The sequence below is a fragment of the Nipponia nippon genome, unplaced genomic scaffold (genome assembly GCF_047370975.1).
Source record: "Nipponia nippon isolate SJK-2023a ecotype South Korea unplaced genomic scaffold, ASM4737097v1 scaffold_6, whole genome shotgun sequence".
In the NCBI taxonomy this organism is placed as follows: Eukaryota; Metazoa; Chordata; class Aves; order Pelecaniformes; family Threskiornithidae; genus Nipponia; species Nipponia nippon.
The window spans coordinates 55,875,253-55,897,883 of NW_028262380.1; the positions used below are offsets into that span (position 1 = coordinate 55,875,253).

General features: G+C 41.0%; 2 protein-coding genes and 1 long non-coding RNA gene across 4 annotated transcripts in view; 2 read left to right on the forward strand and 1 right to left on the reverse strand.

Annotated features, from left to right (window-relative positions):
- Window positions 1-2,854, reverse strand: part of SLC39A8 (solute carrier family 39 member 8) — a 55,056-nt gene extending 52,202 nt beyond the window's left edge. The window contains exon 1 of the mRNA XM_087736733.1: window positions 2,807-2,854. Coding sequence (XP_087592859.1) covers window positions 2,807-2,839 — 33 coding nt within the window. The 5' untranslated portion in view covers window positions 2,840-2,854. The remainder of the gene's footprint in view (window positions 1-2,806) is intronic.
- Window positions 2,855-10,655: 7,801 nt separating this feature from the next.
- LOC148051486 (uncharacterized) lies at window positions 10,656-12,922 on the forward strand. The gene is made up of 4 exons (XR_015699719.1): window positions 10,656-10,729; window positions 10,835-10,919; window positions 11,530-11,644; window positions 12,427-12,922. It is a non-coding gene; the product is annotated as an uncharacterized LOC148051486 (long non-coding RNA).
- Window positions 12,923-12,978: 56 nt separating this feature from the next.
- NFKB1 (nuclear factor kappa B subunit 1) overlaps window positions 12,979-22,631 on the forward strand; it is a 61,227-nt gene continuing 51,574 nt past the window's right edge. For both annotated transcript variants that reach the window (XM_087736717.1, XM_087736718.1), the window contains exon 1: window positions 12,979-13,255. The gene's annotated coding sequence lies outside the window, so the exon portion shown is untranslated. The remainder of the gene's footprint in view (window positions 13,256-22,631) is intronic.

Below are 22,631 nucleotides of genomic sequence, written 5' to 3' on the forward strand. Positions count from 1 at the left end.
CCTCCCCAGGAATTAGATCAGGTTCTGGGTCTAAGAGAGTAGAGTTAATGCTCTTCAGGGCATGCTGGAGGGATGGGAGGGAGATGTGTTGTAATTTCTTCAGAACATAATTTATGGTTGGGTTATTAATAGTTACATAGGCTTATTTTGATGTCTAAAAGCAATACCATACAGTTTTCCTTTAAAAGTATAGCATTCTACTTTGTAATTTTTTTAATATTGGACAAATGGCAAGAGGTAAAATAGGCATTTAAAGAAAAAATCACTTAAAAACATAAAATTTAGTTTTATGGATTGTGATTCAATATTCAGGGTGAAGACAGTGAGAAACCCAGATTAGTGGTAAAACCTGGACAGTATGTACTGGTGAGGACACGAGAAATAGCAGAGTTGATTCTTTGCAGAGTTGCCCAGGTTTAGCCTGGTTGCCTGGTTGCCACAGGGTTGGAGCTAGTAAGACCAAACTAAACTTAAATGAAATCCTTTCTAAGTTACTAATGAGTTACTAAGTTATTTAATGAGTTTAATACAGTTAAGGTGCAATTTTTGTACATGTAGTTATATAAAGAACATTACGGTTGTGGTATCAGAGACTCAGCCACAAGAATGTCAGCATTCAGATAGGCTGTATATCCTTATTTCACATACCAACACCTGTACCTTATCCAAATACACCATGACTGCCTTTATCCACATGATACCATCTTTTATTCCTCCCCTTCCAAGTCACAGTTCACCAAATGAGCAGTGATATATTGTTCTGTTTTCCTTGCTCTACATTCACGCATTCCTGTACGTGGTTCAGTGAAACCTATTAGAATTTGGGCTGGAGGAAGTGTTGATTTGCCCATGGCTTCCCCCCCCTCCCCCCCTTATGTTACTCATCCCTGCAATAAATAAAAACCCAAATACTAACATTATTAGATATAACCTCACAATCCCCTTTTGGCCCTCCCCTGCCAAACAGAGGATACAATCAAAGCACAGCAAGGTTCAAAGTTGCAGCCTAGCTATATGTAGCTCTAATACTACAGCAGCAACCGCTTCCCTCCCTCCCACACATACACACTATAGTCTAATATAGACTAAATATTTGTTGATGCTTTTTAAGTATCAGTTAGGCTTAGTACCAATGTCTTTTATGAAGACATCATTGATTTATCCTGTTAAGAATTGGAACTAATCTTGAGAGCAGGGTTTTAGGGACAGTTTTGCTGCTAAAACTAGTTTTATATTAAAACACAAGGAAAAACAATGCAGCAAACAAAATAACCTGACCTTACCACAAATAAAACAACAGTCGCCAATGCTGGACACTTGTATCTGTACTGGCAAAAGTGATGATTGGTTTGCATTAAATTGTAATGAACCCACTGCTGCATTCAGCACTGAAGCTAGCTCTCATACCTGTAAACAAGACTGCAGCATATGCAATAAAGAAAGGAATCTCTGATTCTCTTTACCGTTAGCACCAGTTTTATCTGTATGTATTATTGCCTCCTGTATGAGTTACACAATGAATTATACAATGAATCCAACTGGTGGATTGCAAACCCCATAAACCTATTGCATTTCATGTTCTATAAGTAGTAATTAATGTTACAGAGTAATTTTAGGTCTCTTAACAGTGTTATGTTGATTTGACAAATATCCATTTCAGATCAACGAAAAGAGGTGAACCTACTTGAAAGAGCTATAAAGGAACAACTCTGTGGCCTTCATTTTCTTAAAGTAAGAGTTTAGGAGTGTCTCTTTATAAGCTTATGAGGGAAACACAATGGTACAACTCTGGCTACAGACCAATTTGTGGATGGTGGATCACATCCTATCGCGTCCTGACCCCACAGCAAAGGAAAGATCAAAATCTGTCAGCTTCTGGTATATTGGTTTCTGTGGTAAAGATGACTTTGGGCAGGTCCTCAGTTGAAGCAATTGGAGGTCCGGGATCCTTAGGCATTGTGTGGCATACACTTGCTATAACCTCTCACATTTTACATGGCCACTTCCCGATAACTTTCAAACTTTCCTTCTGATGTCATTTTCCCAGCTGGATATTGAAGTGCAAATCTGACTAGCACTGCATGTATTATTAAGCACATTTCAGAAAATGATGCACTGAGGTTCTGCTTTCTGGTTTTCTACATCACAGCCTAAATTTGACTGCAGAACCTCCCTGTGTCACTGTTACCCGTTTTACCACAAGAGCCAGTTCCTCTCTAGCATTTCTCAAAAGCCTGTCCATATAGCTGGAAACAAGACCCCCCGTCTTTACACCCTACAGACAACTCATAATATAGTCTTTTCCTGACTCTCAAAGTCAGTTATCTGTTTGCCCTGACAAGCAGACTATCACATCAGTCTGCATCACATTGCTCCTGCTACCACCAAATATCGTGTAGGCTCACTTAGTTCAATTGCTCTACTTATTTTCTAGGCTGAGGCTTTCCCTGGACACAAGCTTGCTGTGCTTGTTGTCAGTGCTTCACTTTTGGTTAATCCTGTTGAGACACAGCCTAGAAACACTCACAGGTTACAGACGATCTCTTCTAGGAGCCAGGCTCACAATTTAACATTCTAGCCACAAAGCCTAGCCCTAAATACCTCAGGAGCTTAAATACATTCCTTCCCTCAGAATCATTAAGTACATGAGTTCTTCAGAAACAGAAAGGCTTTGCAAAAGATTTCTCATCACATCACACTTTTTCTCTGAAGAAAAGGCATTTACAGCTCTTGAGGGAGAAAGAAAAAAAGGGGGAGAAAAAAAGAAACACAGCACCTAAAAACAATCACCTTTACTCAGACTCACCCTGTTGTTAAGTGCCTCAGAAATTCCACACATAGTGAAAAAAAAACGGTGTTTTCTGTTATTACTGTCTTCCTGATAAACCATACACTGAAGCAGCTAGAGAAAACTAATTTTTCAACTCGTGTTAGGGCTCTTCAGGATCTCTGTCATATGACTGAAGTAGCCTCCTATCAGGTGATGAGATCTTCATCAGGTGACTTGAATGCCAATATGCCTTTACCGGTATCCCCAAGCATACTGTTTTTTCTCTATGGTAATCTATTTAATGTTTCGAAAGCTGTTATTTTAAAAGTAATTTCTTTAGCTCTATGACCTTCTGTTTGTACTACAATTCTTTGGCATTTAGTTCTGCTGTGGAAAACCTTCATGCAGTGGCAAGCAGACTACTGTATCCGGTTGTCTGTGTGGGTTAGTGTTTAATGTGATGGATTGGATGGAAATCCACTGAGGCTTTTTTTGTTTGTTCTGTGTCAAGTTTGTCTCCTTTCTTGTGTGGCCAAGACAGACACTGATAAATACTGACTCCATTTACTCAGAATTTCCTCTGTATTTTTTCCCTCTGGACCTCATTAAACAAGTTTAGATTCATGTAGGAAGTCTGACATGCTGCCTAGGTTTTTTTTAGATCTATTTCAGCAAGTCTGGAGATTCCAGCTCAGAAGTACTTGCCTAACAAATATCTAACGTGAATAGTACCAAATCTGGAAATTTTGGAGATTGTTCAAATTGTCAAATTCCTTTTAAGCTAGATGTTAAAAACAGAATACATCTATTTCTTCTATAGATTTCAGGGCAGGACTAAGTTTTGGGTGGTCTCCATTAATTAGATGTGACTTTTCTGTATGTGCTACTCATTTTATTTCCATTGTGTCTGTTCTTTAATGCATCTTTCAAGTCTTTCCACGCAAGCCAAAGCGGAAAAGATTCAGAACTCAAAATCAGTGGGAGCTTTCCTTTCTAGAAACGGACAGTGAGATTTGGCAAAGTATTCTGTTGATTGCACATTTTCTAAATAGAGTCTAGTCTTGGCACAGAAGCACATGCAGGAGTTAAAAGGAGTCAGAACTGATTTTTAAATTTTTTTTCATGATGATACGGCTTTGATATATGCATGTAAAAAGAGGCACTTTGCATAGCTATTAAGAGAACTTAATAACAAACGTAATAAATCTCAATAGGTGTTTTTTCTGTTAAGGGGTAAGGTGACGAAACAGAAACACTTGTGGTTGGTTTTGGCCCCTGGGTAAAGAACTGCAACAGGTTTGGGCATGCACTGCATGTGATTAGGCTTCTCTACCAAAATCTCTGACCTGTTTGGTTAAAGACATGAATCACAGTCTGAGAAACACTGCTGGAATCCTCAGAAAACCATGAGGCTCCCAATAGTTTTAGATGGCAGCATCCTCATTTGTGACGCTACTTGATTATTTCATGACTTTACAGTATTTTATGACAAGTAAGGAGTCATGCGTATACTTCATATTGCGGGGAGAGACCAACAACGACTCCGGAAATGTTTTTCTTCTAAAAAGGGTGAGGATGCGGAGAATCCTTCAGTTTCAGTAACATCAAAGAACTAATAAATGCCTGAGATGCAATGGTGCCTGACAGTTTCAGGTCGTATTAGATGAAAGTTAGTGGGGGTAGACTTTTTATGTAGGTCACGGTGACAAAAGACGGCAAGAGTTTTATAGCTCAGTAGTCCAGTTTTCAGGTTTACCTTCCTGCTCAGCATTTCTGTTTCAACTTGTGCTGTTCATAAGGGGAGCATCTTCTAGAGAGGGAATCACTAGCTCCATTTTCAGGGAGCCGGTATTTTTCAGCTAGAGATGCTGCTTATGTGACTTTGTCACACAAAGTATTGATAAAGAGTGGAAGATGAGTCATACATACTTTGATTAAATCTGGCCCTGTCTCTTCCAGTTTCAAGTTTATTCAAGACTCTTTCAAGGTTTTAAAGCTGCTCTTCTAAAAGGCACAGCTTAGTGAAACTATTGGCAGATCAGGAGACTGACTTGTGGTAGCTATCTAGTTTTAATGCTTCACACCACAGGTGTTTCATGCAACCAGAAAAGTCACACTACTGCATGTCAGTGGAGGGCTGAAATAAGAGTAGTGTTTTGCTATCCAAGTCAGCAAAACTAGGATTTGGAGGCTTGTTTGCTTGACATGCTGCTCATTTGTTTGCAAAGTGGAAAATAATTAAAGGTTTACATACAATACTAAACAAGAATTGGTCAGTAGCTATTACCTTTATTTTAGTTCTTCCCATTCTTTCTCCAGCTTTTAACATAAATGGTCACAGTTTCTCTTCTCTGAAGTTACGCTGAAAGTCGACACAGAGAACCCAGATTCTGAGACTTTTGCTCTAACCACAAGCTTGCCTTTATATTATGAATAGGGCTGATTATATTACTAGCACTAATAATCTATTGGTAAGAACTTCTTATTAAAAGGAGATTATTTTCAGCTTATAACTTTAGCAAAATTTCTTTGCTTTGCATGAAGTGTACCACTCCAGGGCATCTGTATCAAGCTGAGTTGTCAGGACGGGGCTGCTCTAGAGAAGAACTGCATGTTAAAGAGACTGCTTTCCATAGGGCCTCCGTGAATTTCCTGGCAAAAGCTGGGAGGATTATAACAAACAAGCAAGCAACTGCTGGAAGACACAGGATTATATCCTTAATCCTGACCAAGTGAGCTGTAATGTCTCCTCTTCTGTGCCAGAGTTCCTGTCTGATGCTAGTCACATCACTTAAACCAAACTTTTCACAGGTAGTCAGTGTTCCTCATTTTCTAGGTGCTTTCACTTGGACACTGAAGTCTCATTGCAGAAGTACTGAAAACACTCGCATCTGCAACTGAAGTCAACAGGAGCAAATGTTTTGAAAATAGCAAGTACTATACCAGTGTGTCCAACTTTTCTAGTCAGGCAGGTCCTGTAGTATCGTCCAATGACAGATGAGTTTCTTCTAATGGCACAATCACCTCCTCCAAGTATTCTCATGGGATGGAGCAAGATGCAGTGGGCTCCAGGGCCATATGAATTGTCCGAGTGTGGCACATACAGATAGTAAGTGACAGTGTGGGCATATTCATCTATCTAGTGATAAGAACTGTGGGGAAAATGAGATTCTCAGTGTTTCAGATTCATCCTAACATTCATATTTTCAATCTTCATTTCTTTGGGCTTCTGTTCTGTATCCTTAGAATAAGAATAGCATTTTTGTCACAAGAACATCATTCTAACCTGTCTAGACCGCTGTCAGAACTCCAGCAGACTCAGCTGGACATACAGAGAAGCATTCATAAAATAACCATGACACCCCCCTTACCAATATACAGCTTGCAAAGCTAAGTCTTGCTTCAAGAAAATACTTGAACGGTTTTGCAAATGCTGCCCAGACTTACTATTTACAACCACAAGCCCACTGTCGGAACACTTTCCAAGTCTGTAGAGAAGGCAGAGATCCTCCCTCAGCTGCCAGCCCTACACCCAGGTAGGTCAACAAGAGTTTGCTGTTGATCTGAATACAAGCAGCACTGAGTTCTCACTATGCTATCTAAGGGAGTGTCTTTGGGTGCAGCCATTTGTTGGCAGCACAATGCTTAAAGCTGGGAAGAGCTATTGTAAATACACCCAAGGGCTTAAACAGTAGTCTCATATTGTTATTTGGATGTCTAGGTAAACAGCAAGATTTGAAGACTTTGCAATTCCATTTCCCTACCCTCAGGTGAGAAAAGTCACATGCACTTTCAGGTCAGGTCTCAGCAGCGCAGAGACCCTCAGCCTGTACAAGTACACATACCTAATGTGTTACAGCACTGTGTGGGGACCCTTGGCCTCGAAAGCAAGGCAGGCCATGTAAGCATGACAGCGTCCAAGACAATGTGCTTGGGAACAGCAACAGAATTGCATGGTCGTACCAGTTCTGGCTTCGGTGCTGGGATGCTTATTTACAGCTTAAAGGCCTCTGCACCATGCTCTTACACAGGGCAGAGAAAGACTAAAAGACTCTGTCCCATTATCACCCAGGCTTCAGTTTCCAATCAGTAAATCAAGAGGGGAACTGAGAAAGAAACTAGAATAAGGAAAACACTCTGCTTCCTCCACTACTATCACTCATTGCTTTTCTTGTGTAGAGTAGAAAACAGACTGAGGTCCCTCTCTTTTCCTGAAACTGTGCTCTGTCACAGGGCTCTTTTTCTTGTTACGGCATACTCTCTTGCTTTTTTTTTTTTCAGCCTGTTGCATCTTACCACAATCTTAGACAGCACCTGTAGTGTTTCTGATGTTGCAGCTTTAAGTACAGAACACTTTCCTAAAAAAAGTTTCTAGCCCTCACAGCTCTGGAGCAAAGGTAGAGAACACGAGCTTTTATGAAACCAAATCCATGAGACAACTTGCCTTTCCCACTGCCCTCCAAATATTCTTTCATAATCTTGTATTTTTAGAAGGCCTGATCCATTACATTAGTGATTTGTCTTCGCTCACCACTCACTGTTGTTAATCCCTCATCATTACAAAGTTATAAATAAAGTCCCCTAAACCCACAGGGTTTGCCTAAAGAGAATCGCATCAATTTAAAAGATACCTTTTGAATGTTGATATTTTTGGGTTCTTAAACATAGGTTTTAAGTTTTCATCAAAACCTGAGAGAAACTAGCCACATATCCAGAGATTCCAGGACTGGAATTTTAAGGAGAATATCACAAATTATGGTAAAGGCTTAAAACTTGCAACAGAAACAGTTCAGGAAATCAGTACTTCTACCAACAGTTGACCAGAAGACTTGAATGAATCACTGCATGAGCTCAAACAGGAATGAGAGTGACACTTTGCTTCCATAATCTGTTTTCCATTATATATTTAGATGTTGAAAGTTCTGTGGCAGAAGAAATCCTTTCCCTATATGTTTGTACAATGCTTAGCTGCCTGGAACTTCTTTCCTCTACTGGGGCCTTAAAGAGCTGCTACAGCATAAAATAGCAGTAATACAAAGTCAAGTTAGCTAAATTCTGCTTTCTCTACAGAGCTAACATGGGTTCCATTCAGTACACCTGACCCCAAACAACCTCATAAATTGAACTGAGCATATATTTAATGAAAGTGACTATTAGCAAAACAAAATGACAAAGACAACAAGAATGAAACAGCTGTTCTTGTTTGCATTAGCTAACTGGGTGAAACACTGCTGAGGCTCTAAAGCTGCAGCCATGTAATGGGAAGAATTCATGTCTCTTGGGAAAACAACTGGGCCCCTGAACCAGGTTCTGATGGGTGTAATCAGATAAAAGTTAGAACTATATATCATTCAGATATGCAAAAGACCATGAAGAGAAACCGACCCACTCATGTAAGAAATACCAAACGTAGCGCAGTATTAATCATCACACAGGGAGGGTAGGTGGGAAGAGAAGGGAGTGAATGCAGTGGACTGGTAAGAGCCTGCTGTCACTGAACTCAAACGGTAAAAGCCCATCCCTCTGCCTTCAGTGGCTGGCCAAGGTGTTAGATAGCTGAGCAACAGAAGAGTGAACGTCCTTAACATTGTTACACTGCTACATACCACTAATGGTCCTATAGTTTCTATAAACATAACCATTTATAAATTTATGTTTATAAATTTATTTATATATTTTTTATACATATAAAATAGCCTTCTCTGCTTGATTCTTTCCGTGTCTTTAAGTAAGTGATACCCTATACTGTATCACAGCTATAAGAGTAAGTGTTGAGCAGTCATACATGAAAACAAAGCAGATTATGTCAGAGCTAAAGTTATCATAACACCTAACGTGAGTGTTTACGCCTAGTTTTATTTTCTAAATTAACTGGCAGGCTTACTTTGCGGAAGAAGAGATAAAAGCAGACTCATAACTGTATCTATCAGCTATTAATGCAAGAAAACTATAGGACTCTGGAAGAGAAAATACAGAACAGGCAATCTGATAAACTCCCTACCATCCATTCAGATCTTCTCCCCACTTGGAGCATAGGACCGAGGTAACCTGTTGTCTACCTCTATCTGTATCTCCTGCACAAAAGTCAGCTATCACATAGTAATACAGGTTCACTCACACTCCTATTCAGATTGTTCGGATTAGTGCTTACCCTTAGTAACACCCTACTCAAGGTTTCATGATCACTTCTGTATTTTTTTTTTAATAGTTCTTTGATCTTCCTTTTCTTGTTTACTTCTAGCTCTCTCCAAAGGTTCCCCTTTCTCTATTAATTACACACATCAGCCATGTCTACAACCTCATGGTTCTCTTATTTAAGTCTACTAAATCTATTCCCCCCCCGGCAGCAGCTATTCACTACTGAAATCTTCTCCTGCTTCACCACTGGCACTTTTACCCAATCCACTAGAAATGTAGTCTCTTAGCACAGTTACAAGTCTGAACCACTTTGGAGGTAATAGGACATCCCATATCTGATTTGCAGTTCTGCAGGAAGCAAGTGAAAGGTATGTTTGGGATGTGACCAGTGTAACTACAGGAGACACCACGCTGTGGGTGTTGCTGTGTCCATCTAAGTGCTGATGAAATACATGATGAATTGAGGCCAGGTCATCATCCACCAGAAAATGGTGATGACAAAGTACTTCTCATGGATGTTGCAACGTGGGGATTCAGCAGCATCACTGAACTCTACTTTGGCTATTTAGAGATTTTTTTTTTTAATACAGTTTCTGTTGTCTATTTCATTAGAGCTCAACCTATATTCTGTCTCAGAATGATGGCACCATCTTAAAAATACAAATTATTTTTTTAAGCGTATTATCTTCTTATGTCCCTAGTGGATTCAAGTTACAGGAGACAATGGCAACACCAAAAGCAAATGTTGGCTATACGTTGATAACCTCTATGAGGACTTGGATGTGTGCAAGACAATCACTGGCTACCATCCAAGGCAAATCAGTTTTTAAGTTAGAGCTTCTGGATGATAAAGAAATAATGGATTAACCAGAAAGGGATTTGGATAGTATGGCCTAGCAGGCCAATGAAGACAGGCAGCTGAAAGTTTTAAAAGGAAGTATCTCTCACTAGCTATTTTAGACTTTCCCTCACCTCTTCCTGTTTTAGTATCAAAGCTACTAGGTCAAAGGGAATGAAAAGATCCTGTACTGATTCCAATAAATACCTCAGAAACAGGGAAAAAATAAAGTAGGAAACGTCAATGATTTTTTTTCAATTTGGACATCCCCATTAAAGTGCTATTATTTTAAAAATATCTGTCAGTCTTACATGTTTATCTGTTTTCAGGCATCCCTGGAGAAATAAAGCTGAATTCTCAGAAATAACACTTTGTTCTCCAGAAGAAACAGTATGAGTTACAAAATTAAAAAGTACTGAGGCCAAAGACTTCTGACCTTGGAAAGGGATCTGTACTCCCAGAGCAAACCTAGCAGAGAAAAGACACAGTTCCTAGATTGCATTTACATATCAGGAAACTTAAACATATGCAACCTTACTAAGGTGAGACAACCTGGATAAGCATAGAGCTAGAAAGCCTTACCACCGATACACCTCCCCAGCTACCAGAGACGGTAACCTGGCTAGAAACGTTTTACATTATCTCTCTCAGCTCAGTGACATAAGCATTTGCTCCTTTGGGTTCAACTTTAATCACCTGCTCTTCATTTGTGAGCTGATATTGTCCAGGTACTGAAGTATCTTGATGGTAACAGTGCATACCTGTGTTATCCAGGAAAGAGGCACCACTTTATCACTGCAAACCACTCACACCTGAGTCTATATTATCTACCTAATTTCCCTAGTGGTTGGAAACAGAATTAGAGAAGTAATTGCTTATTTGGCTCTTCAGGGGAGAATCCTGTGCTTTAAAGCAGTTCATTTATCTAGAGCGTCCTGTGAAGATAATTTTAGCAAACTGTGGGCTTACAGCCTGGCACTATTGTGGGTTTCAGTAGCAATAACATTTCTGTTATGGCGTTAAGTTACAAGAAAGACAAATTTATGTTTAAAATATAATTGAGAAGAGGATTTTCTTTTAAAATGTAGATGTTTGTGGAGGCTGATCAGGATTTCACAGGGAAAGCTGAGCCTGAGTACTTGATAATGTGTCCTTTTAAAATAAATCCACCAGGTAAGTCTCCTTGAGTTTTGGAACTTTTCCATGTTGTCTGACTTCCTGGTACTTGTTCGTACAGGTTTTGCCCTGTGAGCACACCTTTGACTAGCTGTGACATGGCACCGTTCCTTTCAAATGAATCTTATTCTGAAACACTACTTGTGTTTTAAATCCATCCAGACTTCCTTCTTAAAGGTCCTTGGGGCCCAATTCTCTCCTCACATGTTCTGCTTACTTCAGTGCACTTGCTTCCACTGAAAAGATTAATATTGGACCTTGAGTGTCCAAAAGGTATCCCGTTTAATAAGGAAAACCATGTTTTACTTACAAATGCTGAGTCATTCTCAATTCCCAATTTGGATTGGGAAGAGAATGGGGTAACGCATTTTTAGAACTGCATCACAGAGCATGAGTGGTAATCCAAACAAAGGAAATGACTGTCTCTTCATGCATATGTATGTGTAACCTGTATGAGATTTCGGTTCTCTTATCAAGAGACAGAAAAAATCCTTTGCATTTCCAAGCTCCCTTTCACAGTCTCAGCACTAATTTTAAATGAGTACGCCTCTGTTCCAACCCAGAGATGAGGCACAAAGCATAACATCTGAATCTGCTCCCTTTCCAGGAATGAAATCAGCTACCATCTGGATAGACTGGAAGTGTTCAGCAGCATAATCTCCCTCTATGACATGACTGGACTATCTATACAATGTTAAAGACAAGGCTGTAACAGCTCTCTGGTAAGAATACCCCTTTCTTCTTGTCCCAGTCAACAGGTGGCTTATGATTTGACCCTGTTTCTTTTGACTCCATTTTTGCTGTGGATTACAGTTCCCTGCTTCAATACAAGAAGCAAAAGTCACATCATTTCATTTATTTACAGGGTTTTTTTAAAAATCCTTCTTATAAATTATGATTTTTGCTAGCCTCATTCAACCCTGAGATAAATAATTAGTGAAGTTCCACCTCATGTGGCCTTAGCATAACAAAATCCCCCACAGGTGCTTTTCAGGTGCACTGCTGAATCTCTGGGCTAATACACAACAGGTGAGCTATGCTGGCTGCTGATTTGAGATGCTTTTCACCCTTAGCAAATCAGACATTTAAGACTCAGTGTAAAGACATCTGAACTTAAATGTTTCACATAATATTTGTGTCGATTAAACCTGGCACTAGCTGACTTTCTTCAGCCTCGGTTAGATGTGTCTGGGAGACTTGGTTACTGTACTACAAACTCAGATTTCAGGATTAAGAAGGCTGGTGTATTATTGATGTTGGCACTATTTAACAGAAGTTAACCAACCTGGGAGTCTGCTCTGCCAGCAGCTGTATAAATCCGCAGAAAAATGGTGTTGTGTAGCCTGTACTCTCTGCTCAGCGCTGTTATCAGACTTCAGGTGGTAGTCAATCAGCAAACCTCCTCCTGTGATGTGCCCACGAGAGGCAGCCAACAGCCAGGCACTAAGTAAGTGGGTTTAAGTTCACTCTATGCATAGTCTCTCATCCCTTCAAACCTTTTTAGGGGTCAACCAACAAGAAAACGTTGGCAGCCACCAGGTCGGGCCTGAGGCCACAAAAGCGTTGAGAACGTCGCTGTGGGCCAAGCAACGTGGACAATGACAGGATTATTCTTGTAGCAGTGCTAATTCCCCCGGGATGTAAAGGCTCACGTATTCCCGCGGCTTCCTCCAGGCCGGAGGGCCTGTCCCTGGGAGAGGGATTCCGTCGCCAGCGGGCGGGCGGCAGCCGCTCCCTCGACTCCGCCGCTGCCCCGCTCGCTTCGCCGCGGTCTCTCCTCGCCCGCCCGGGGCGGGCTTCTCCCCAGCCGTGAGGTGGCGGGCGGCCGGGGCCGCCAGAGCGGGCTGGCGGTGCTCGCAGCCCTACCGGCGCCCCTCTTCCCGCCCCCCCCAGGTGCTGGCGCCCAGCGGCCGCCCGCCCCCTCTCTGCCCCCCAACGGCCGCCCGCTCCCGCCCCGCCCTCCCCCCCCGCGCGGGGCCGTTTGCGCTGCCGGAGCGTCAGCGGGAATTTCCAGCCAGGAAGTGCGGCGGCCCGGGGGGCAGGGGCGGGCGCGCGGGGGCGGAGGCTACGCAGGCAGCGGCCGCGCAGGCCGGTGCCGCTCGGCTGCCCTCGCCAGCGGGCCCGCGGTGGGGCGGGCGGACGGACGGGAGGGAGGGGGAAAGTCCGCGCGGAGCCAGGGCGCGGGCGGCGCCGGCGGCGTCACGCCGGTTACATGGCGCGGCGCTGAGGGACGCGCGGCCGGGACCCGCCAGCGGCAGACGACGACGACGACGAGGAGGAGGAGGAGAAGAAGAAGAAGCAGCCCTGCCCTGCCCTGCCCTGCCCTGCCCCGGGTGAGCCTCAGGCGGCCCCTGACCCGCCGCTCGCCGCCTTCTTTCTACCCTGCCCTCGCCTCGGCGCCTGTTCGCCGCTGGCTGCGCTTCCTCCGGCCCGCGGGGAGCGCGGCGCCGCTGCGGCCCGATGCGGAGCGAGAGCGGGGTGGGAGCGGGCAGCTGCGCCCTGCTCGCGCCGGGCTGGGAGCGGGGGAAACGCCGCGGAGAGTGTGGCCCCCCGGGGGGGGAGGTTTGCTGTCCCCCGGGCCAGCCCCACGCGTGGCGCCGGGGAGCCGCTCGCCTGCGGCCTCGGCCCGGGCGGGGGCCTCCCGCTGAAGGGCCGGGAGCGGTTGCCGCGGGGTTTGCCGGCGCTCGCCGGGGCGGCTGCGGCGAGCGAGAGGGGAAGGCGGGCAGCCGGCGACAACGGCCGGCGCCGTGTGGCGGGGCTGGGGGGACTGCGGGGGCTGTGGTCGGGCCGGTGCCGGCCCTGCCGGCGGGGGTGGCCCGGAGAGGCGGACACCCCCTTCTTCCCACTGTGGACTTTCTGAAAAGGGCGATCGCCTCCTCGCTTTCCTTTCCTTGGCGGATTTGAAAAAAGGCACTCTGTTAGCGCACGAACCGCCGCGCGCCTCTCCTGTGATGTATGTATTTTTTTTTAAGTGCACGGCAGGCTTTTCTGCTGATGTATTATAGGGGTCTTCTAGCTAGGAAGGGCTGTCTGTGAAGAACTGTCCAGTAAAATGAAAAAGTTTGAAAGCCCAACTTCTGCCGGCCGTAGGGTGGGGTGCTCGCCGGCGAAGGCGGTGCTGCTTTCTGCGCTGCTGGCTTGGAAGGTGACCCCTGCGCGTGGCCTGAGGCGCGGGCTGGGGCGCCGGCCGTCCTGTCGTCGCCGGCTGGCCTTGGGGACACAGGCGGTTGCCACGCAAACGTCGGTTTGCCACTGGCAGCTTTTGGTGTCCTGGTCTCGGGACTTGCGAAGTGTCACAGGTAGTACAAATAAAGGCTACTTTCAAAGGTAGTAAATAGTGAGGTTTTAAAGGCAGTTTAGTAGTACGTGATGAAACGGAAAAGTTCTCACCGTGACAAGGAATGTTACCAGACTGCTCGTTCTGTTACATCTGACCTTAAAACCAAGAATATTCAGCTCTTCGTCATCATAATTTTTTTTTATTTTTACCTATTGATGCTTTCTGCTTCGATGGTAGCTTCGATAAAGCAGCACTATTGACTTATTTTATGTGAATGTAAAATGGAGTATTATTTCTGAACTGTAGTACAGATGAGCTATGTGTTATTTGGCCATTACCATAATGCAGTGTACTGCTATGTAATGTCATTCAAATAAGTAAATACAAGTGCCTGTAAGCATTTGCAGAATAAGGCTTTGTAGGCAAGGGATCATCATAACTTCGGTGCTGCATTTCAACTTTCTGTTTTAAAATGCTCAAAACCTTTGCCAAAGAATAACATTTTAAAAGAAATACAAGTGGGTTTTTTGATATATATTTTTTTTTTTTAATTTTTGAAGTGCTGATCATATCTGAGATGTTTTGTACTTCGGAAGTCCTCTTTTCATTTATTCCGTTGACAGAGGAAATTAGTACTAAGTGGATGAATTCTCTGCCGTATCGCCTTGTGCCTTACATGCTGTAAGGTGCTACAGAGCCACTGGCAAGCTCACAGAACAGAGTTGAAAATACAGCTCTTTGTTTTTATTGCCATCCAGAGTCTCTGTGCTACGTACTGTGAAGTGTCAGCTTTTGAAATAATATTTCAGTCAAAGCATTTTTATTCTTTCAAAAGAGAATGTAGCTTCCTATTCTAGGAAAGCATTAACCAAGACGTCATTCTGAGATGTCATCCTGTCTGCAGTGTTTTGCAATCTACAGAAATGACTACAGTTTAATTGAGAAAACGAAAGAGGAAAAAGCAGCCTGTAACTATCCAGAGGCAGATCCTCTGTTCCGTAAACTTTCCTGTCTCAATAATTTAACTGACATTTATGCTGAAATATTATTGTCAGGTTCTGCCACAGGGTGTGGAGATTTCAAGGAAACACAGTGCTGAAATATATGCAAGATCTGTGAAATAATTTAATCTGAAATATTAAACGGAAGGCAAAAAGCCTTTTTCTTTCCACCCTTTGTCCCTTTTTTTAAAGAACAAAGCGTCAATCGGTAGTAGAGTAATCAAAAAATGAAATTATTTTCTCATGCAAGTAATCAATACACTTTGAGTAGAGTTAAGGTTGTAAAACTGAGAACTGCTTTGTATCACTTTGTGTCATGTTGTGTGTTTTTCAAAAATAATGTTGTAGCAGATAAATTTCATACCTGTAGACGCTTAGTTCAGTTAGCACCTTGGTAATGTTTTTGTAGGATATATTTTGAAATCAGAAAAGTTTACTGGGGAAAAAAAAGTGAAAAAAGTGTGCTGAGAGAGAGAACAAGGGAATTTTGGGAGACGGTAGAAAGCAGACAGTGATACTTTATTTATATGCACATTCTAAAAGTTCCTACTTCGTTTGTTGAAAAACAGCAATTAATTGTTTCTCTGTTACTATGTATTTGACTTTTAAAATCAATTTTAATGATAAATTTAAATTTACTTTTTTCATTGAGCTGGCATTATGTTACTTCAGTGGTGGATACCTACAAATAAGTATCACTGATGCAAATTTGCTAATTAATAGATTTTTGAGTTTTCATGTAAACAATACTCCTCCTTTTCATCATTGCCTTTTCCCAAAATCTTCCCATGCCACTGTCTCAAGAATAGATGCAAACTCCAGAAATAAGTGCAGTTAGCAATTCATGTTATCGTGCTGATCATTGCTGAGTCTGGACGGACAGTGAGTCTTCACTATCAAGGATGCTCCGTGCTGACTAGAAAGTTCAAATCTCCCTCAATAGTTACGTGCATACAAAGTAAATGTTGTTTAAAGTTGCAAAGATACAGTGAAGGACAGTATATTTTTACTAACTTACAGTTGGCTTTCTGATGTAGCTAGTGATGAGAAAATTCCACGATCTTCAGAGATTCTGGTTAATTACTCTGCGTTTTCATAGATCGCTTCAAAATGTACTTGCTAAAATCTTCTCACCTTTCGGTGCTGTAAATGTTTGCCAACTCTGAATTCAGAAGTATTAGTCTTAAAGAAAATTGTTACTCATTTTCCTAAGCAACTAATGAAAACTCTAAAGTTAGTTTAAAATTTTTTTCCAACATGTTGATCGCTTTTCTTTGGTTCTCAGACACAAAATAACACAGCTATTATAAAACAAAGAGGAGAGAATGTTTTAGGCAAATAATGAAAAGGAAATTCCTGGTCTTGGTCACTTTTAGTTCGGACACAGATATTTTAGAAGTGGAAGTTGTAATTTGATGTTCTTTAAATAAGCTGTGCTGTGAACCTTTTATGAAGTTCTACATTGATAAGATCATAATTACAGTTGTCATTGACTGTGCCCTTAGGTCAGTCAGGCACTAAGTTTGCATCTAATTTTGAGCATAGAAGTAATTCAGTGAGTCGTCTTCAAGTCCTTTCATTTAAACAATTATATTTTGCTGAAGCGCTGTTGACAGTTTCAGAAGTAAGGCCTTAAAAGATGTTTCAAATTATTCCAGTCTCAAGGTAAAATACTTTGTTTAGGATTTAGGTGGAGCTGACAGACCGTGTGTGGGGAGGAAGCTACTGTTGCTGTTACTAGCACTTTTCCCCCCTCTCAACTTTTATGTTCTTTTGAAAAGCAGTGCCAGATATATTTTTTTTCATTGCATCCTCCAAGCAAACTGTACTGGTATCAACAGATCAAGAGCAAAGTAGGTCTGAGTTGTGTGGTGTTGCTTTTGTTGTTTGACTTTTTAATTTTGTTTCTTGTAAAGATCACATTTCTATCAGTTTAAAACACTTATGGACAGATTTTACCACACAAATGAAGTAAAACCAAAGTGAGCAGATGGTTTTTTGATCTTGGTTTAGTCTAAGTGGTTTTTGTTATATCATAGGCTACTGTAGAAAATTGAGGCTGCAGGAGTTTGACTATTTCTTTGTAAAAACAACAAAAAAAAAGCCTTAGTAACTACTTTGCACCTGTAGATTTGAAACCTAGGGTATAACTGTAATCGTCCTGGACTCAGTTCTACCTGTTTGCTTCCACTTACTGGTGTTATTTCACCTGACCGTTTCTGTCACGTTACATTTTCAGTGGCTGTTCAAAACCAAAAGGACACTGAGAATCCCTTAGCTCACTTTTGTGATTGCAGCGGTAACAGCCCTTGCTGTTCTCTGAGCCCTCTTCTGCCGCCGTTGTTCATGAAATGAGGGACTGTGTCTTCAGTAAGACCCTAGAACCTGTGTGAAACTACCTGGCAATACAGCAAGTCTTATGTGAACTGGACTTCCGAAATCTTGAGTTTGCTTCTCAGAAATGCTGTTCTCCTCCTCCCCCCTGCCCCGAAAAGGAAAAGTTTTGCTGTTTAATATTGATGATTCATTACGCTTAAGGCTTATGAAACGGGCATGTATGGCTTTTTAAGTTAAAATTTGACTTTGATGAACAACTTTGTATGAACTAGAACTACTTCTAAAGAATATTCAGTGATTCTTTTTAATCTGTAGGAAAAAGTAGCAGCATTTTAACATGATATTCAGGTTAGTTCAAGTAGCATTACCACCCCACGTGGCTAAAATACAGTGTAGTTACTAGGGTTGTTTTGCTGTGTTGAACCTCAGTATTTTTACATATACTTAGAATTATACATATACCAGAGTGTGTTTGCCATATATTTGAATACTGTTTATTCCTTTGGTTTAAATTGCTTTGAATGTGTTTTAACAAAAACATTCTAATTTTATTCTAACAATGTCCCGGAAAAACAGTTTATATGTTTTTGGCATCTTAGTGTTTCCTCTTGTCATATTAGTTCACTACTTTGACATTTGGGAAAGAAATAAAACACACAAAAATTCTGTTTGTAAAGATACTTTATAAAGCAACCATCCAGGTAGTCCTGTTACTTTTTGCCAAGTGAATTTCCTCATGCTGTGAATTTTTCTTCAAATTTAGTAGTTATCTGGTGTAATAAACTTGAGGCTAGATTTCCTACAATAATTCTGCACCCAACAGTTCTGATTCAGAGATCACACTTCTGAAATCTCTTTAATGCTCATGATTGATTTAATTTCCTAAATGTTTTATGGTTTTTATACTGTTGTCCCATAATGTATCTGCTCATGACTGAAAGTATTTGAAAGTTTTACCTTCAACAGTTTTTTCATTTTAAAAACACACAGACAGAACTCCCAGGTCCCACCCAACAGGAAATAATAAGCAGGTTTAATTAATAACAAGAGAAGGCAATTCGTCTTGTTGTATTAGAAAAACAAACAGTGTTATTTAGGGTTATGTAGTGTTATTGCAGCCACAACAGCCTGTGGATGAGAAAAAGTCTGCAGAGGAAAGCAGTGTCTTTGATAAAAATGCCTCTCTGCACAAACCTTTTCTCACTTGTATGCTGAGAAATTATACTCAAATCTTTATTCAGAGATTACACATCTTTTTAGCAGCTGAAGGAAAGTAAAAAAAATACAACTTCCGTATGCCGCTTTTGCAGAAATTGAGCATTGTTGAGTTTTATACTGAGAATACAGTTTCCTTAAAATGCCCCCTAAACCCCCAAGTGTTGAAGTCATAGATAGGAGACAAAATATTAGTAAACTTTTAACACTTAAAAGGCAAACTTCAAATTTCAAGTCTGTTTCATTACTGAGTTAAAATTCCTTCAAAAAGAATTAGTTGGAGGGGCTCCTTGTCAACTTGAGCAAGTTAGCAATCACTTCTCACGGTTTTTAAAATGTTTTTGCTTTCTTGTTTGTACTTAAGAGAGCTATGCCAATAATGTGAGTGAAAGTATGCATGATGTTCCCTTAATATTTTGGTTCTGTTTACTTTGTGTATTTCAGAACACTATAGCTGTTTATCACCTCTTATTTTTAATAATCCAGGAATTTGCTGTCTCTAGCACATTTTTTTCTTTTCCTTTTACTTTGGCAAGAAAAATGTGTGTGTATAGCTTGCATTTTCCCAGTTTTTCCAGACTCTGCATCAGGACAGCAGTCATCTAAATGATAAATATTTGGTCCAGTCTTAACCTTTGCCTGGGGACTTCAGAAACAGTATAATTTATTAAAGGGGATGGAATCAAAATGAGTAATTGAGAGCAATGTAAATAAAATAACTATTGGTAAAACCTTTTCTGTGTTAAGATTTTGCTTGATTAGTGTTTGGGAAGGGGATGTCTCTCTTTCCCTACTCTTCCTCTCCAGAAAATCTTCTCATGCAGCAGCTTCATTAATGGCAACAGTAATGGAAGTACAAGGTGCTGGGAGCTAACAGCTGTTGGAGTTCAGTTGTGTAGACCTGCTTTAAGCAGGTTTGGACAATATGTGTTCAAAATGCCAGCAGCTGTTTGGAATCCTTCCTTTACAATATTCCTACTGTTGTTACATTGCTTTTAACAAAAATGGGATTTATTTTTTCTTAAGAAAAGCATCTTTTATTCTGCCTTAAAAAATTGAAGTGGTTAGAAGGACGTGCACAGCTTAAACTAAGGGTTGTCCGTGTAACTGCTGTAGGTTCCTGACCCAACGCATGTGTCCTCTGAAGTGTCAGAAGACCTAAACCTGTGTATATGTATGGCCTGCTATTTTGTGCAGGGGTAGAAAACAGCAGTTCTCAAACTTCCTATTCCCCCCCCTCCCCCCCGTGCTTCTCTAAGAACATATTTCGCACCAAAGGTTTTTGCTCTGGAGCTGCGCTCCCAGTATTTTGGAAAAAATAACTGGGTTACAAGGGAAATGAAGTGCTGGATGAAGTTGAGAGGAGGTGTCCAGAGCTAAGGTGAAAAGGCCAGGCATTGAAAGGGATGGGCTGCATCCTGACTTTGAAGGCACTGCAGTGATGAAGGCTTGAGACTAAACGTCTTGGATCAGTATCTCTGTCCTGTCAGAGCAGCCTGCTCTGTCCTCTAGCCAAAATCATCCCAGCAGCTCTTGTCCTGCTTCCAGCCCTGACCCAGCAAGTTGCAGCGTCTATTGCACAATACATTTCCCAGCATCTCCAGTTGGGAAATGCTGATCTCTCAAACAATTGTCTCTGTACAGATTATGTTTTGCAAAGGATAGAGAAGTGAGGTTCAAGGATGGATAGTTGCCACTAAAAGTAGTAAACAATACCAGGTAAAACATGTTGTAGAGACTGTACAGTACAACAGTTACTGTTCCTACCTCAGTATTTCATAGCTGCTACAGGATTTCAGAGAACTTGATGCTGTTCCTAAAACCATAGTTCTCTGCAATCAGATGGTCTGCCGTGTTTTATAGGCCTGGTGTAGCAAAAATATACTTACAATATAATATATAAAACACAAATGTTTTTGCTTCTCTTTCATCCTTATTCCTCTCTATTTTTAATAAGCAAAATGAAGAGGCTAAGAGCACGACCACAGTGAATTTAATGACTTCCATTCAGTGTCCAGTTAAAGAAGTTTATTTTTAAGAGGTAAATTCCACTGAAAGCCAAGCTGAAGAGAAAAAACACGCTGCTACAAAACTTGCAGAAAGAACTGTGCTTTCAATATATCAAGTCAGCTAGAGTGTAGTAGTGGAGTTTCTCGTCTTGAGGCTTGCTTTCTGAATCCCAGCCTTCACAGGTGAGAAGAGGTTGATATAAAATGTCTCATAAAGCAAGAGACAGACGTTCTTCAACATAGAAATTTATTTAACCATCAGACTAATTCCAGTTCACAAGTATAATGAATTCTGGGTAATAAAGATCGTGATTCACTAACATACATATCTTCAGTGTACCTTTTACAGAATATGCCTTGATTTCCAGCCTGTTAAACTGATCTGTGCTATAACCAAACCTTCTTCCATAAAATATTAGTAAGTCTTGAACTCAATCTTTATACTGAAGTAATTAAAAATGAATGGACAAGTTTTAGAAAGGATGAGTTGATTCTTTATATTTTAAAACACAATAGTAGGCAGATACCCTGATGCTAGTCTTTTGCGTTCATTTTCTGAGGATATAATAGGCATCTTGTCACATCAGGTTTTATGCTTTTATTTTGTTTGGTTGGCTCAAAGTACAGACAGTTTGAGAGAGATGAGTGGCTGGTAAGAGTTTCTACCAGGCATCACCTTCTTTTATGATGAGGCAGATCTTTGTGGGGTAGAGAAGTTGATGATACTTCGTCTCTCCAAATTGATTTAAAAAATACATTTATATTCAAAGAACATAGATGAAAAGTAGAGACCTGCTCACCATGTCTCTCTTTGAAGGTCTGGGAAAGGAAGGATATGTCATGTTTTGTTTTGTTTTGGTTTTTTCTGGTCCTATGTGAAATGTTAGCTTCATCAGTAAGCGCACTGGTGCGCTTTGAAACATGAATAGATAGATTTGGGGTACTAAAGCTCAAATTTATTTTTTTGGGGGGGAGGGGAGGTTGTTCAACTATTTAGGGTAATATTCAAATGAATCATTTCCTGCTTGGAGGAATAAGAAGTCTCCCTAATTTGTTAGTATATATATCGTTCAGTTTTTTAGCCAGGCCAGTATGAGAACAAAGCTAGAAGGAAAAAGAATGATATTTAAAGTCTTCGTTTTTTAAAAGGCATGCAGTTGCTGGGTGAGATGTCTGTGAATGTTTTCAGAAATAACTGGACTATTAGTATCTGAATCAAACATTTAAGTTTGGTTCCTTGTAGATGATGAAATTTGCATCGGGTTATGCTTGTCTGTAGAAAACTAATAGAAAGAAGTCCCATTCTCTGTTTGTAGGTATTGGATTGGATACTGGTATCAAAGAGGAAAATGGTTTACCTCATTTTTAAAATTCAGGACAGAAAGTTGAAGAGGAACAGTAGAGGGAAGGATCTGGACTCCGAAAAATCAGGTGGCTAACAAAAGTTGGTTAGAGAAACCAATCTTTGTTTTTAAAAGGTAGTTAGATACAGATGTTGGAGAACAGCAGGAGATCTGAAATCAAATGATTGAGATAAACAGAATTCTTGCCTCTGGATGAGAGCATTCGTACATTAATTATGTTGTTTCCATTTTAAATGCCTGATTCTTTTGAAGCTTTAAAACAAATATTCAGAATACAATAAATGAACTCGTGTTCTTCCAGCTGTGCCTACTTGTACCTGGTATTATTTGGTTATTAAGGAGGAGTAGTGACGCAAAGCAACTGCCATTGTGTTTCCGTGGTTGGTTGGTGCAACCCATCATCTTCCATGTATATGTGTGTGTGTGTATATGTATATCTTCCTAGGTTTTTTCTTTTTCTCTTTTTTTTAACCTTTTTCACAAGGGCAACTGACCTGCTGTGG